Here is a 16,697-nt window from a genome sequence, read left to right as displayed (position 1 = left end):
AATAATAGTAGATAAACATAATATTCAATATAATATTTTCTGTCCTCTTAACATAAAAAATAAAAAAGCATCAAGAACAAGTTTGTTGTTAGAAAATGTATTGTCAAGTCGCAAACAATACCATTCAATTCACACGCCCACTTACATTGTTTTTACTCTTTCACGGGCATCGCTGGCGAGGCCAGCATTTGTGGCCCATCCCTAAATGCCCTCGAGAAGGTGGGGGTGAGCCGTCTTCTTGAACCGCTGCAGTCCGTCACAGCATCACGCACGGTGGCCACAATCGATGGCCCATCGAGTCTGCACCGACATATGAAAGACACCTGGCATACCTCCCTAATCCCACTTGCCAGCATTTGGCCCATAGCCCTGAATGTTAAGACGTGCCAAGTACTCATCCAGGTTCGTTTTAAAGGACGTGAGGCGACCCGCCTCTACCCCCCTCCCAGTGAGTGCGTTCCAGACCGTCACCACCCTCTGGGGGGAAAAAAACTTTCCTCAACTCCCCCCTAAACCTCCTGCCCCTCCCCTTGAACTTGTGTCCCCCCTCGTGACTGACCCTTCAACTAAGAGGAACAGCTGCTCCCTATCCACCCTGTCCATGCCCCTCATAATCTTGTCCACCTCGATCAGGTCGCCCCTCAGTCTTCTCTGCTCCAGAGAAAACAACCCCAACCTCTCTTCATAACTTAAATGTTCCATCCCAGGCAACATCCTGGCGAATCTCCTCTGCACCCCCTCCAGTGCAATCACAGCCTTCCTATAAAGTGGCGACCAGAATTGCACACAGTGCTCCAGCTGTGGCCTCACCAACGTTCTATACAACTCAACATGACCTCCCTGCTTTTGTAATCTGTGCTTTAATTTCCCACCTCCCACAGCATCCTGGGACACAATTCATCCATTTGTCCACTTTTCAGCCTGCCAACAGCTCCAATACCTTGTCACTCCCTCAGTCAATGTCCTCAAGAACCTCACAGTCTCTTTCCCCGAGTCCCTACCTGCATCCTCATTCTCTTGGGTGAAGGCAAATGTGAAGTATTTGTTTAACCCCTTTCTTAAGCTCCATCCTGCACTTTGTGCTCCACTAATGTCTCAGATGATTTGCTCTCCTTGTACTTGCTAAAAGCCTCTCTTTTCCTTCTCATCGTATCCTGAATATCACTGGTCATCCATGGTTCTCTGAGTTTGTTATTCCTTCCCTTATCACCCTAGAGGCAACATGTTGGGCCTATAGCCTCCCGATTTCCTTTTTGAACACCCCCCACTGCTCTTCTATAGGTTTCCCCACAAGTGACTCTTCCCAGTCTACCTTTTTTTATATAAATTTAGAGCAGCCAATTATTTTTTCTTTTCCAATTAAGGGGCAATTTATCGTGGCCAATCCACCTAACCAGCACATCTTTGGGTTGTGGGGGTGAAACCCACACAGACACGGGGAGAATGTGACCCAGTGCCGGGATTCGAACCAGGGTCCTCCCAGTGCCACAGTCCCAGTGCTAACCACTGCGCCCCTTCCCAGTCTACCTTGGCCAGATCCTGCCTTATTTCTTCTGGAGGCAGGAAGGGTCCCAGAATGGAAAGTGGCTAATGCAACACCACTGTTTAAGAAGGAAGGGAGGCAGAAGACAGGAAATTATAGGCTGGTTAGCCTGTCTTCAGTCATTGGTAAGATTTTAGAGTCGGTTATTAAAGATTATTGGAAGTGCATGATAAAATAGGACTGAGTCAGCACGGCTTTGTCAAGGAGAGGTCATGTCTGACAAATCTGTTAAGAGTTCTTTGAGGAGGTAATAAGGAAGTTAGACAAAGGAGAACCAGTGGATATGATTTATTTAGAATTCCAGAAGGCCTTTGACAAGGTGCCGCATAAGAGGCTGAAATAAGTTAAGAGCCCATGGTGTTAAGGGTAAGATCCTGGCATGGATAGAGGATTGGCTGACTGGCAGAAGGCAGAGAGTGTGGATAAAGGGGTCTTTTTCAGGATGGCAGCCGGTGACTAGTGGTGTGCCGCAGGGGTCTGTGCTGGGACCACAACTTTTCACAATATACATTAATGATCTGGAAGAAGGAACTGAAGGCACTGTTGCTAAGTTTGCAGATGATACAAAGATTTGTAGAGGGACAGGTAGTATTGACGAAGCAGGCGGGCTGCAGAAGGACTTGGACAGGCTAGGAGAGTGGGCAAAGAAGTGGTAGATGGAATACAATGTGGAAAAGTGTGAGGTTATGCACTTTGGAAGGAGGAATGGAGGCATAGACTATTTTCTAAATGGGGACATGCTTAGGAAATCAGAAGCACAAAGGGACTTGGGAGTCTTTGTTCACGATTCTCTTAAGGTTAACGACACAAATTGGTGGAATTGCAGATAGCGATGAGAATTGTCAGAGGATACAGCAGGATTTAGATCATTTGGAGACATGGGCGGAGAGATGGCAGATGGAGTTTAATCCGGACAAATGTGAGGTAATGCATTTTGGAAGGTCTAATGCAGGTAGGGAATATACAGTGAATGGTAGAACCCTCAAGAGTATTGAAAGTCAGAGAGATCCAGGTGTACAGGTCCACAGGTCACTGAAAGGGGCAACACAGGTGGAGAAGGTAGTCAAGAAGGCATACGGCATGCTTGCCTTCATTGGCCAGGGCATTGAGTATAAGAATTGGCAAGTCATGTTGCAGCTGTATAGAACCTTAGTTAGGCCACACTTGGAGTATAGTGTCCAATTCTGGTCGCCACACTACCAGAAGGATGTGGAGGCTTTAGAGAGGGTGCAGAAGAGATTTACCAGGATGTTGCCTGGTATGGAGCGCATTAGTTATGAGGAGCGGTTGAATAAACTCAGTTTGTTCTCATTGGTAGGACAGAGGTTGAGGGACGACCTGATAGAGGTCTACAAAATTATGAGGGGCATAGACAGAGTGGATAGTCAGAGGCTTTTCCCCAGGGTAGAGGGGTCAATTACTAGGGGGCATAGGTTTAAGGTGCGAGGGACAAGGTTGAGAGTAGATGTACGAGGCAAGTCTTTTACACAGAGGGTACTGGGTGCCTGGAACTCGCTGCCAGAGGAGGTGGTGGAAGCAGGGACGATAGTGACATTTAAGGGGCATCTTGACAAATACATGAATAGGATGGGAATAGAGGGATACGGACCCAGGAAGTGTAGAAGATTGTAGTTTAGTCGGGCAGCATGGTCGACACGGTCTTGGAGTGCCGACGGGCCTGTTCCTGTGCTGTACTTTTCTTTGTTCTTAACGTGCAGGTTCAGTCGGCAGTTAGGAAGGCAAATGCAATGTTAGCATTCATGTCGAGAGGGATCAGGGATATAATTCTGAGGCTGTATAAGGCTCTGGTCAGACCCCATTTGGAGTATTGTGAGCAGTTTTGGGCCGCGTATCTAAGGAAGGATGTGTTGGCCTTGGAAATGGTCCAGAGGAGGTTCACAAGAATGATCCCTGAAATGAAGAGCTTGTCTTATGAGGAACAGTTGAGGACTCTGGGTCTGTACTCGTTGGAGTTTAGAAGGATGAGGGGGGATCTCATTGAACCTTACAGGACACTGCGAGGCCTGGATGGAATGGATGTGGAGAGGATGTTTCCACTTGTAGGAAAAACTAGAACCAGAGGACACAATCTCAGACTCAAGGGACGATCCTTTGAAACAGAGATGAGGAGGAATTTCTTCAGCCAGAGGGTGGTGACTCTGCAGAACTCTTTGCCGCAGAAGGCTGTGGAGGCCAAATCACTGAGTGTCTTTAAGACAGAGATAGATAGGTTTTTGATTAATAAGGGGATCAGGGGTTATGGGGAGAAGGCAGGAGAATGGGAATGAGAAAAATATCAGCCATGATTGAATGGCGGAGCAGACTCGATGGGCCGAGTGGCCTAATTCTACTCCTGTGTCTTATGGTCTCGATGTTAAAAGTCGGCAATACCCCCAACACCTCCCTGCTGGACAAAACCATACCCCCCCCCCCCCCGACAACCAGTCCCACTCACACAGGTTCGCCATTCAAAAGTGTCCCTTAATTGTTGCCTTTCAGCTGGCCACCCTGCATTTGATGGGGCCCTCCAAACCCATGACCGCCATCGCCGCGGAGGAAGGCATGAGGTGCACCCGGGTACGCCACCACCTGCTAGTTCTCCTCCGAGCTGCACGCTACCCTGACTTGGAACTATACGAGCGTTGCTTCACTGTCGCTGGGTCAAAATCCTGGAAGAGGCCCCTACTAGCACTGGGTGGATCTATGCCACATAGTCTACAGGGGTTCAAGAAGGCAAAGGACAATTAGGAATGGGTAATAAGTGCTGACTTTGCCAGTGTCACATCCCATGAACGAATATTTTTTTTAAAAGTGTGGCTAAGACAGTGTGAATGCAGCCAGACGTGTGTCTAGACAGAAATGTGTGTTGGGGCAGTCCTTTGGGATTGCATTGTGCCAGCAAGAAAGATGGCGGCGGCCTCAGATTGGGGGTGCGAGTTCGTGCCAGCACCAAAGATGGCGGCGCGCCCCGCCAGGAGAAGATATGGCGGCGGCCCGCCCGCGCTGCCGTTGTGTTTCGTCAGCCGCCAGTCTCAAACATGGCGGCGAGCGCCGGCGCCTATCGGCCGTCTGGGCGGTAAATGGGGGTCGCCGGGTGGTGTTGTTGTTCCGTTTGCGGAGGGGGGACCGGCGGCCGCCGCCAACTGGGGCCGGGGAGATGATCCACGAGCTGCTGCTGGCGCTGAGCGGATACCCGGGCAGCATCTTCGGCTGGAACAAGCGCAGCGGCCTGCAGGTGAAGGCAAAGCCTGGAGCACCATGGCAACCGAGAGGCCTGGGCCTACCGCCCAGGCTGGGGCGGGGGGAGAGAGGGGAGAGCATCCCAGCCTCTCCTGAGAGAGTGAGAGACAGAGCTAAACAAGGATGTCTGCCTCCACCTGGGGGAGCAGAGGGTATTGTCACCCCCACCATTAGCCCCTCACGGTGAATCTGCCCCCCCCCCCCCCCCCCCCCAACCACCTAACTGCCATTCGTGCCAACTTGCCCTCACCGCCATCTTCACTTGGCCATCTTCCATCGTCGCTGGCTTTAAATCCTGGAGGCTCCAACGCACAGATAGGTGGGCAGGGGAGCCAAACATAGGCTGGCATTGTGCCTGGATGCCCCCCCCCCCCCCTCCCTCTGATGGGTGAGGAACTTTGTCCTAAGAGCCGAGACAGATGATGTCCACCCGGCGGGGCTCAGGTGGGGCGCTCTTTCCAAGGGCCGGTGCAGACTCGATGGGCTGAATGGCCTCTTTCTGCACTGTAAATACTATGATTCCGCAAATGTGTCCCCCGAATGAATACCATGCACTTTTTTGAACAATAAATTTAAAGTGCCCAATCTAGGGTGGCACAGTGGTTAGCAATGCTGTCTCACAGCGCCAGGGATACTGGTTCGATTCCCGCCTTGGGTCACTGTCTGTGTGGAGTCTGCACCTTCTCCCCGTGTCTGCGTGGGTTTCCTCCGGGTGCTCCGGTTTCCTCCCACAGTCCAAAGACGTGCAGGTTGGGTGGAATGGCCATGCTAAATTGCCTCTTGATGCCTGAAGGTTGGGTGGGTTTATGGGGATAGGTTGGAGGTGTGGGCTTAAGTAGGGTGCTCTTTTGGGTTGGGGCAGACCCGATGGGCCGAATGGCCTCCTTCTGCACTGTATGATTCTATGATTCTTTTTTTCCCCAATTAAAGGGCAATTTGGCATGGCCAATTCACCTACCCTGCACATCTTTGGGTCGTGGGGGTGAGACCCACGCAAACACTGGGAGAATGTGCAAACTCCACACGGACAGTGACCCGGGGCCGGGATCGAACCCGGGTCCTCGGCGCTGTGAGGCAGCGGTGCTAACTACTGTGCCACCGGGCCCACCATGCACTGTTAACAGCCGCGTGAGTTCAAGTCGGAAGCCACCAGACCCTGATCGATCAAAAAAAGTGTACGACAGGCGGCCCCCAATTTGGTGGAAAGGGTTTCAAGCTCCTCTTTTCCGCCGGTAGCATACAGAGATCATAAGAGCAGGAGCAGGCTATACTGCTCATTGAGTCTGCTCTGCCATTCACTCCCCTTATCGCTTAATTTCCAGAGGGACCAATCATCTGCATATCCCATTATTTAACCTATTCAAGAATGGAGCATCCACAATCTTCTTAGGTGGAGAATTCTAAGGTTGGCCCCTGAGTCTGTACCCAGCCTTAAGCTGAACCTTTTGTTCCAATTTGTTAAAATTCATTTGGTTTCTGAGCTGATAAACCTCTGCTGCTGGAGTCTGTTGATGTTGAAACAGTAGCATCCTGGTTGGATCAAATGCCCCGTTAATTTTATGTAACATCCTCCTATGTACCGGACCTTTCGTCCGCATTGAAGTGTTTAATCAGTAAGTGCTTATGTTTTATCTATTTCCAGTGTGATGTTGGGGAACAATGTGCTGTGAGAAAAGGCGCCATTACCCCCATTTCCACACCCCCTGCCAGATTTTAGAATTGCTTTAATACTAACTTGGTGTGAGGTGTAACTTGGGTATAAACTGGTAAAAGGCAAGTATTGCCATGGGAGGCAGTGGCGTAGTGATATTGTCGCTAGACTAGTAACTCAGAGTCATGGTCTGGAGACCCGGGTTCAAATCCCACCACGGCAGATGTTGAAATTTGAATTCAATAAAAATCTGGAAGTAGAAATCTAAAGATACCCAGGAAACCAATGTCACCAGGGTCCCAGGTTCGATTCCCAGCTTGGGTCACTGTCTGTGTCTGCGTGGGTTTCCTCCCACAAGTCCCGAAGACATGCCGTTAGGTAATTTGGACATTCTGAATTCTCCCTCTGTATACCCGAACAGGTGCCAGAATGTGGCGACTAGGGGCTTTTAACAGTCTTTGCCGTGTTAATGTAAGCTTACTTATAGTCATAGATGTTTACAGCATGAAAATAGGCCCTTCGGCCCAGTTTGTCCATGCCGTCCAGTTTCTAACCCTAAGCTAGTCCGACTTGCCCATATACCTCGATACCCACCTTGCGAAATAAAGATTATTAATTGATTGTCGTAAAAACCCATCTGGTTCATTAAAGTCCTTTAAGGAAGGAAATCTGTCGTCCTTACCTGGTCTGGCCTACATGTTACTCAGACCCACAGCAATGTGATTGACCTTTAAATGCTCTGAGGGATGGGCAATAAATTCTAGCCCAGTGACGCCCACATCCCCAATGGCAAGTTCAGAACTGATGTCAGAAAAAGACCGAAATGGCTTTTGGAATAGAGCAAGAATTGGGGTAGAAAGTCAGCCATGATCTTATTTAATGGTGGAGCAGGCTCGGAGGGCTGAATGGCCTACTTCTGCTATTTTGTTATGTTCCTACTTTGGGTAAAAGAGGCAAAACTCCAGGATCATTCAAGAGGCAGTTTGTTACTGTAATGAGAGAACCATAGATTTGCATAGAAAGATGTTTTAACGGGACCTAATTCATCTCCTGCGCTGATTGTTGCAGATCAGATTGTTGTTGATCAGAATTTGTGTGCTTTATGCATTATTCAGAGCTATTAATTTTGATATCCGTGTTGTAAAAGCTTTACTCTGAATCATGTACGTTATTGGCCTTGAGAGGTACGTGTAAGTGACTTAATAACATGTTTTTCTTATTTTTAAAAATAAATTTAGTGTACCCAATTCATTTTTTCCAATTAGGGGGCAATTTAGCGTGGCCAATCCACCTAACCTGCACATCTTTTGGGTTGTGGGGGCAAACCCCACGCAGACACGGGGAGAATGTGCAAACTCCACATGGACAGTGACCCAGAGCCGGGATCGAACCTGGGACCTCAGCGCCGTGAGGCATCAGGGCTAACCCACTGTGCCACCCTGCTGCCCCAATGTGTTTTTCTAATGTGAAACCGCTCGGGCGTTCTCTGTTCATGGAACAAGTTGTTGTGTCACTGTTGTTTCTGTTTTAGGTATCTCAGGATCTGCCGTTCCTTCATCCCAGTGAATCCAGTGTCTTAAACCGTCTGTGCAAGTTGGGCACTGACTATATTCGCTTTACAGAGTTCATTGAACAATACACGGGACATGTGCAGCAGCAGGTAAGGTTCTGTTCTGAGAAGGTTTCTTCTTGCCTTCTGTTTTGCTTTCCTGTTCTGAAGATTCTGACACACTTTACAATGACTGCTGTCTGCTACCTTGTCTGAGCGACCATTTAATTCATGTGTGAGTCTCTATAGTCAACAGGATATGCAAAAGCTGGACGACATCAAAATCAATCTCATGCCATTTTGTGTCTGATCCTTTAAGTGCATACAGTTCCAACAAGAATCTCTTGTAATAGCTCAGGAGAAGAAGCCAGTAATGTTTCCCCTCGCTAATCCAGGAGGTGCTGAAGCAGATTGTGGGGACAGAACTGGTATATCAAATCAGATCATAGAATCATAGAATTTACAGTGCAAAAGGAGGCCATTTGGCCCATCGAGTCTGCACCGGCCTTTGGAAAGAACTCCACTGAAGCCCACCCCATCACCGTAACCCAGTGACCCCACCTAGCCTTTTTGGACACTAAGGACAATTTACCGTGGCCAATCCACCTAACCTGCACATCTTTGGACTGTGGGAAGAAACCCATGCAGACACGGGGAGAACGCGCAGACTCCGCAAAGGCAGTAAACCAAGCCGGGAATCGAACCTGGGACCCTGGAACTGTGAAGCAACTGTGCTATCGTGCTGCCCTAAGATGGGCAGCACGGTGGCACAGCGATCAGCACTGCTGCCTCGGCACCAGAGACCCGGGTTCAATTCCGGCCTTGGGTGACTGTGTGGAGTCTGCACGCTCTCCCCGTGACTGTGTGGGTTTCCTCCTACAGTCCAAAAATTATATTTATATTTATAATCGCTTATTGTCACAAGTAGGCTTCAATGAAGTTACTGTGAAAAGCCCCTAGTCGCCACATTCCGGCGCCTGTTCGGGGAGACTGGTACGGGAATTGAACCCACGCTGCTGGCATTGTTCTGCATTACTATGTAATCGATGTACAGGTTAGGTGGATTGGCCACGATAAATTGCCCCTAGGTGGCGTTATGGGCATAGGATGGGGGATTGGGACTAGGTAGGGTGCTCTTTCAGTGGGTCAGTACAGACAGAATGGGCCGAATGGCCTCCTTTAGCTCTGTAGGGATTCAATGATTAGCTTACTGAGGCTGACTGGATTGAATTGGGTCTCTGCTGATCTGGATAGTCGAGTAGCTATGGCTGACTGAGACATCCGAGCAAATATGACAAGATTTTTAGCAGGATTGTTATAAAATGCAAAGCAAAAGCTAAATTTTAAGTTAATACAATTTAATCATAGAAATTCTTTAACTGCTGATGTCCATTCTAATCCCATTCCCCTTCTCCTATCTCCATATTTTTCCTTTTCAAAAACGTATCTAATTTCCATTTAAATGATGTAGCGTCTACATCAATAGTCACTGTGGTTAAAAAAACACTTTGTCCTCTGTGTGAAAACATTCCTTTTAACTTCCTCCTTATTATTCTGGTGGTGAAGTTCAATCTGATCCCCCGTTATCGATATAAATAATCCATCTCTATTTATCCTTGAAAAACCTTTCATCATCTTGATCCTCCTTTAATCTTTCTTCTGCCAGAGTCTAAAGCCTCGATATTTCAAGCTCCCCTTCATAAACATAACACCAGATTACGTGGAATGAGCAGCAGACACCATTTGGCCCAACCACTCCCTGCTAGCCTTTATGCTGCGCTCTGACCTCTCAACCCCAGCACCATTCTTCATTGCCCCTTCCTAGTGACATTCCTCAGTGCCCAGAATGGCTCACAGTAATAAATCTTTCTTCTGAATGTGGTAACGGAGGCGAAAAAACATTGGTGTTATTCAGAATTCCATTAGATTTATGTCAGTAGTAGTATTATAGACACACTGGGTTATTAAGAATTCTGTTTTATAACCGGTGTGGGAGTGATGAGGTTCCAGTGAAATTAATTTTAGGAATTGGCTACATGTTAAGAATTAAACAACAAATTTGCAAAGGGCAAATTCAACTGTTTCCAATTATTTCATAACCTTGCATTATCGATGACACATTTTAAGCTGAGGCATTCAAATAGCAGAAGATGAACGCACCCATGCAGATTTCCTAACTTTGTAATAGGTACAATAAATAGAAGCTCTGCTGGGTCCGATGTTTTAAAACAAATTGAACACATTAGGAAGGAAAAATGTGGACTCCCCCCCGCCCCCCCGTTTTTGTACAACACTGAAGAACCCCCCCCCCCCGTTTTTGTACAACACTGAAGAAGGCCATTCAGCCCAATCCCTCCATGTCGGCCTTTTACCCCGAATAGGAGAAAATGGTTCCAGTCAAATTTACCCACCCTGCTCCCATATTCATCTAATCCCTTTTCTTTCTTCCCAATCGAATGTTGGATTGACATCTCTGACGTGGTGAGTCTTGTGTTGCAGGAGTGTCACCCTTCCCAGCAGGGCCAGGCTGGACTGCACGGGATTTATCTTCGTGCTTTTTGTACTGGATTAGACTCCATGCTGCAGTCCTACAGACAGGCTCTACTTGACCTTGAGCAAGAGGTAACTGTCAACCTATGTGATAATATTGTAGAAATGCTAAATATGAGATGTTTAAACTATTTCACTGTAATTTGGTAGGAGGGGGGGGACTGTTAATATTTCAAAAAAGATATTGGTTTGATCAAATGCCACACTGTGACCACTTGAACGGTGGGAGAGCAATCAGCAATACAGCTTCTTGTCTTCTCAATCGAAAGCCTGGTCTGATATTTCAGGTGGCTGGTAAAGATCCGATGGTGCTACTTGAACAACAGCGTGGCAATCCACTGGTGCCCTGGCCAGCGTTTTTCCCTCAACCAACACCACTGCACCTCAAAACATTTGGTGTGCTCTTCGATGTGCGGACATGTAAAAATGACGACAGGCAGACCGCGATCGCAGCTGGCCTATCACACCTGTCACGTACAGCCATGGCACAACTGAGAATCCCCAGTGTTCCCAGCCACCAGAAATCTCCTACGAGATGCCAATTCAGAGGACCACAGAGCTTGGGGAAATTCCTCTCTGACCTCCGAATGTGATTAAAACCAGGTTTTGGGTCTGCACGCCGACCGTGAAATATGCCCCCAATGCCCTCTATACAACAAAAGGGATAAGCTGGTATAGAAAGAAACATTTAGCCTTTCCCAAGTTCACAATCTCTGGACATTCCAAAACTCTGCATAGTCATGGAAGTACTTTTCACATATTTATTGTGGTCCCGGATCAGATCCCAACAGTTGCTAGGATACCGGACAGAAATCCCAATATTTTATTTAAGTTGTCAGACTGTGAGGAAAGTGAGTGACTCCATGCACAAATAAGAATATGGAATATTAAAAGAAACTTTATCACTAACACAGGATTAATTCCGTGTGGAGTATGCACATTCTCCCCGTGTCTGCGTGGGTCTCACCCCCACAACCCAAAGATGTGCAGGGTAGGTGAATTGGCCAAATGAGAAACAAAAAGAATTGGGTGCTCTAAATTTATTTTTAAACACTAACGCAGGATTAAACTAACTTTAACATCATACAATAAATAGCTTACAATACCAGTTATACAATGCTTAACAATAAAATGAAACACGGTAACTCCTGACTGCTATCTATTTAACTCCTCTCCGGTCAAAACCCACTTTTAACTAGAGGTGGCAAAGACAGGATTACTTGCCAAAGATTGGATCGAGATCTTTTGAGACAGCTTGAAGGAAGAGACCTGACACCCTGTCAGAATGATGCAAAATCTCTGGCTGTATTCTTCAGAAACTGCTTCTCAGCTCGCCTTCCAGCCAAAAGACAAACTAAAAATGCCACACCTTGCCCTTCAGCCCTTGCCATTACCTGCATCATCTATATCCCACTAACTGGGCGATGACCAATTGACTAAGGCTAAACACAGTGGGCGTCATTCTCCGACCCCCCGCCGGGTCGGAGAATGGCCGTTGGCCGCCGTGAATCCCGCCCCCGCCCCCGGCGAAGTCTCCGCTCCCGGAGATTGGGCGGGGGCAGGAATCCGGCCGCGCCAGTTGGCGGGACCCCCCCCCGCTGGATTCTCCGGCCCGGATGGGCCGAAGTCCCGCCCAGAAATTGCCTGTCCCGCCGGCGTAAATCAAACCTGGTATTTACCGGCGGGACCAGGCGGCGTGGGCGGGCTCCGGGGTCCTGGGGGGGGCGCGGGGCGATCTGATCACGGGGGGTGCCCTCACGGTGGCCTGGCCCGCGATCGGGGCCCACCGATCCACGGGCGGGCCTGTGCCGTGGGGGCACTCTTTCCCTTCCGCCTCCGCCACGGCCTCCACCATGGCGGAGGCGGAAGAGACTCTCCCCACTGCGCACGCGCGGGAAACTGACAGCGGCCGCTGACGCTCCCGCGCATGCGCCGGGAAACTGACAGCGGCCGCTGATGCTCCCGCGCATGCGCCGCATTTCCGCGCCAGCTGGCGGGGAAACAAACGCCATTTCCGCCAGCTGGCGGGGCGGAAATCCCTCAATGTTGGGGCTAGGCCGCCAAAGATGCGGAGCATTCCGCACCTTTGGGCCGGCGCGATGCCCGTCTGATTGGCACCGGCTTTGGCGCCAGTCGGCGGACATCCCGCCGTTGGGGGAGAATTTTGCCCAGTATCTCTAATTATCTACTCCCCGGGGAGCCCTTTCTCTATAAACAAAATTCCACTAGCCCTATTTCGGTAAACAATTATACTTGGTTGGAACAAATTATGATCTTAATTTTATGACGCTTTAATTACACCTTTTGGAACCACAAAGCCTGGCCGTCTTTCAAACCAGGAGTTTTAAAACATTACTGCAGCGGTCACATACACACAGTAACCCAGGCCTTTAGCCATTACTCACAGGTACGTATAACACAATATATATCTGAAATTCCGACATTGATCAAATATTGTTGTTGTTTCTCTTCCCGCACCTAGTTGGGTACAAGGCAGACTTTCATCTGTTTCCATAGCTAGTTTTCCCGAGACCAGGTTGCTAGCCTGGTACCAGAGGTTTATAGATTGAGCCTGCCATTGATGTGTGTTGAAACTATTTTCAAGTTGATACTTAACCTGTTTGTCCACGTTATGAACGCACCTTCCTTGGCTATTAGGTCCTGGGATGGGACTCGAACCCGGAGTGTCTGGCTCAAAGGCAGGGACACTGTCCACTGCGCCACTAGTAGTAAGTTGTAATATTGAGAAACACAACTGCCAATTGTGCACAGCATGTTCTCATGAGCAACAGTGAGATATATGACAAGGTTTTCTGTCGACGGAGGAATGAATATTGGCTATATGTAAGCAATTTTTTCTGAAGAATCCTAATGTGCATTATGAGGTATTATAGCTCTTGTATATCTGCTTACAGTTCTTGGCAGATCCACACCTCTCCATCTCTCATGTCAACTACTCCCTGGATCAGGTAAGCTTGTATTGCGGTGCAATCTTACTGAACGCCACTCACAATATTGAAGACGGGTCTCCTGACTGGACTGCCTACAGACATGGGGGAAATGGACTGGGCAGTCAGGAGGGTTAGGAGCTAGGACCCAGGAACAGAGATAGGCCATTCAGCCCCTCGAGCCTGTTCTGCAGGCTGATCAGGGGAATCCTCGCGTGTAGTGTGGAAGACTTTAATGCAAATTCTATGCCAGTAAATAAATATTTATTATACTCCCACAATATGTTCCCTTCCCATCTTTCAGGATAGTTGTTACAAGTTGTTTCTTGTGGGCAATCCAGCCCTGCACTACAAGGAACTGGGCCGAGAATATCCAGTCTTATTTCCTATCTGATATTTGCAGATTATAGTGAGAAGAGCCATTAACCCATCAGCCTGTGCAGATTTGCTGAGCCGAGGTGCCCTGATACAATATTGACCTCTCTTTGTTACCTAACAGTTTGTTTCTGTTCCCAGTTTCAGCTGCTGTTCCCATCTGTTATGGTAGTGGTTGAACAAATCAAATCACAAAAGGTAAGTGTTGGTTTTAAGAGATATATTTAGGACCTAAGTTGTCCCCCTGATGTTTAGTGTTCACAGAACAGACTGCCTGCCTTCTTCCTGTGGCACCTGTTCCCTGGCATCCAACTAACCTGTCAACTTGGTACTGCTTTCTGAGTTACCCAGGCTGAAAAGAGATGAGTTAAGATATGGACTGGAAATACATTAGGAATGGCTCAGTAGTAGTATGCTCGCCTCTGAGTCAGAAGGTCAAAGATGTCTTTTAGCTCAGACATGGGAATATCATCATCTTACAGTTTCCTTCCAATATGCACACCACCCAGACTTGGAAATATATCGGCCATTCCTTCACTGTCATTGGATCAAAATCCTGGAACTCCCTCCCTAACTGCACAGTGGGTGTACCTACACCACAGGGACTCCAGCAGTTCGTGAAGACAGCTCACCACCACCTTCTTGAGGGGCAATTAGATTTGGACAATAAATGCTGGCCTGGCCAGCGACACCACATTTCATGAGTGAACAAAATAAGCCTTAAACCAAGTCTGGCATCTTGGGCGGAGGTAAAAGAATCATAGAATCCCTACAGTGCAGAAGGAGGCCATTCGGCCCATCGAGTCTGCACCGTCCCTTTAAATGAGCACTGTACCCACTTACACTCCCCCATCCCCGTAACCCCACTTAGCTTGCACATCCCTGGACAATAAAGGGCAATTTATCATGGCCAGTCCACCTAACCTGTACATCTTTGGACTGCGGGAGGAAACCGGAGCACCCGGAGGAAACCCACGCACACACGGGGAGAACATAGAAACTCCACACATACAGAGGCTGGAATTGGACCCGGGTCGCTGGCACTGTGAGGCAGCTGTGCTAACCACTGTACCACCGTGCCGCCCAAAAAACCCATGCCCTGTGCAAATAAGAGCAGAGGAGTTCCACCCGGAGTCATAATCCCTCAATCAACATGAGTATAAAGCAGATTATTTGATCATTATCACATTGTTATTCGTGGGATATTTCTGTGTGTAAATTGGCTGCTGTTTTTTCCCCCTCATTAACAACTGTGCACTTCCAAACGAGTACTTCATGAACGTAAATCATTAACAGAAAGCAATTTTGGAGGTCCTGAGATTGGGAAAACGTTAGGGAGTGGGAGGAAAATTCAAGTTATTTCCTTTGAACCTATTGAGGAATGTTTCAAATTATTTATTGTAGATTATTGGGGTTTTCCATTCTTGAAAAGAGATAGACCTGGCAACTTGATAGAAGTTACTGAGAGGATTTGATGAGTTGTAAATAGATGGGCTTTTCTGCAGAGAAATATTTAGAAGCTTGGGTATAGTTTTAGCATCAAGAAAATTACACGGGCGCTTCAGACAAACTTTTTCTCAGAAGAGGCTACCAGCGTATAATTTGCACAAACCATCAGGCCAAGGAGTGAGCGACAAGAAAGATTCCTTTTCAAAAATAATTTACATAAAATTCCTTCAATCTGAATGGTTTCACGGTTATTAAATATGGTAAATGGTATGGAGATATCAAAAAGAAATGAAATTCTATAAACCTTGTGATCCAGACATGCTTAATGGCTACTGACGCCATCTGTATCCCGCGAAATGAATATTCAGTTCAAGGTCAAACAGTTCCCCTTTTGAGTTCTGGGATGGAATAGCAAATTTGACTTTTGCATCTGTGCAGTTTTTCTTTTTGCCTCTGATTTTGTTTTAACATCTCTGTGTGGTTGTAATAAGTGGATATAAGTGCTGTTCCAATATCTTGAGCACCTTTTACCTGTCTGGGCCATAGGCCCTGTCATTCCATCCCTAGACATCTCGCCCGCTCTCTGCCTCCTTAAAATCTACCACTCTGATTAAATTCCCAGCTTGGGTCACTGTCTGTGCGGAGTCTGCACGTTCTCCCCGTGTCTGCGTCGGTTTCCTCCGAGTGCTCCGGTTTCCTCCCACAAGTCCCGAAAAGACGTGCTGTTAGGTGAATTGGACACTCTGAATTCTCCCTCAGTGTACCCGAACAGGCGTCGGAGTGTGGTGACTGGGGGTTTCACAGTAACGTCATTGTGGTGTTAATGTAAGCCTACTTGTGACAATAATAAAGATTATTATACTGTCTAAATATACCCTGACTGGTCTCGGTGGCCAAGGTCAGTTTGGTAACACTCCTGCGAAGTGGCTGGGGAAATTTTATAATGTTGAAAACTCTATATCGATGCAAATTGTCGTGTTTCAGCAATCTCATTGGGCACTGTTGTAACTGGAGTTTCAATAATGCTGGGAGGTTAAAATATTCCTGTTGTGTCAACTTGAGCCCTGGACAAACACCCAGCGATAGAATCTATCATTCCATTCTTTCAGTAGTGGACTGTGCCTGGTGGGAGTTTCTTGAACTTTATACAGCACCTGGAGCAATTGGCAGCAGTTCCAGGTCTGTCACTCATCATGGCAGACGTTTGTGACGATTAATTAAGAGCGTCACACACACTGTCAACTCACATTGGCTTAAAACAGGATATTTTTCCTGCAGCACTGATGTATGAAATAAGCCTCAAAATAACACTGGGCACACCTTTCTTCAACTAGCCTGCCCAACAACAACTTGTATTTATGTCGCAACACAGACATGGGCCGGCCACTTGAT

General features: G+C 47.7%; 1 protein-coding gene across 9 annotated transcripts in view; it reads left to right on the top strand.

Moving 5' to 3' along the window:
- The first annotated feature begins 4,567 nt into the window (after positions 1 to 4,567).
- The window catches only part of tubgcp4 (tubulin gamma complex component 4), a 77,223-nt gene continuing 65,093 nt past the window's right edge, over positions 4,568 to 16,697 (top strand). For 2 of the 9 annotated variants that reach the window (XM_072492753.1, XM_072492751.1), the window contains exons 1-5: positions 4,570 to 4,778; positions 7,966 to 8,094; positions 10,483 to 10,605; positions 13,449 to 13,502; positions 13,998 to 14,054. In XM_072492753.1, coding sequence (XP_072348854.1) covers positions 4,701 to 4,778; positions 7,966 to 8,094; positions 10,483 to 10,605; positions 13,449 to 13,502; positions 13,998 to 14,054 — 441 coding nt within the window. In that variant the 5' untranslated portion in view covers positions 4,570 to 4,700. Of the gene's footprint in view, positions 4,779 to 7,965; positions 8,095 to 10,482; positions 10,606 to 13,448; positions 13,503 to 13,997; positions 14,055 to 16,697 lie in introns of those variants that run through there. The other 7 variants (XM_072492754.1, XM_072492752.1, XM_072492749.1 and 4 more) reach the window with 6 other exon arrangements.

This window comes from Scyliorhinus torazame, chromosome 30 (genome assembly GCF_047496885.1).
Source record: "Scyliorhinus torazame isolate Kashiwa2021f chromosome 30, sScyTor2.1, whole genome shotgun sequence".
Lineage (NCBI taxonomy): Eukaryota > Metazoa > Chordata > Chondrichthyes > Carcharhiniformes > Scyliorhinidae > Scyliorhinus > Scyliorhinus torazame.
Note: the sequence above shows the minus strand (reverse complement) of the source record. Positions and strands in the feature narration are given on the sequence as shown.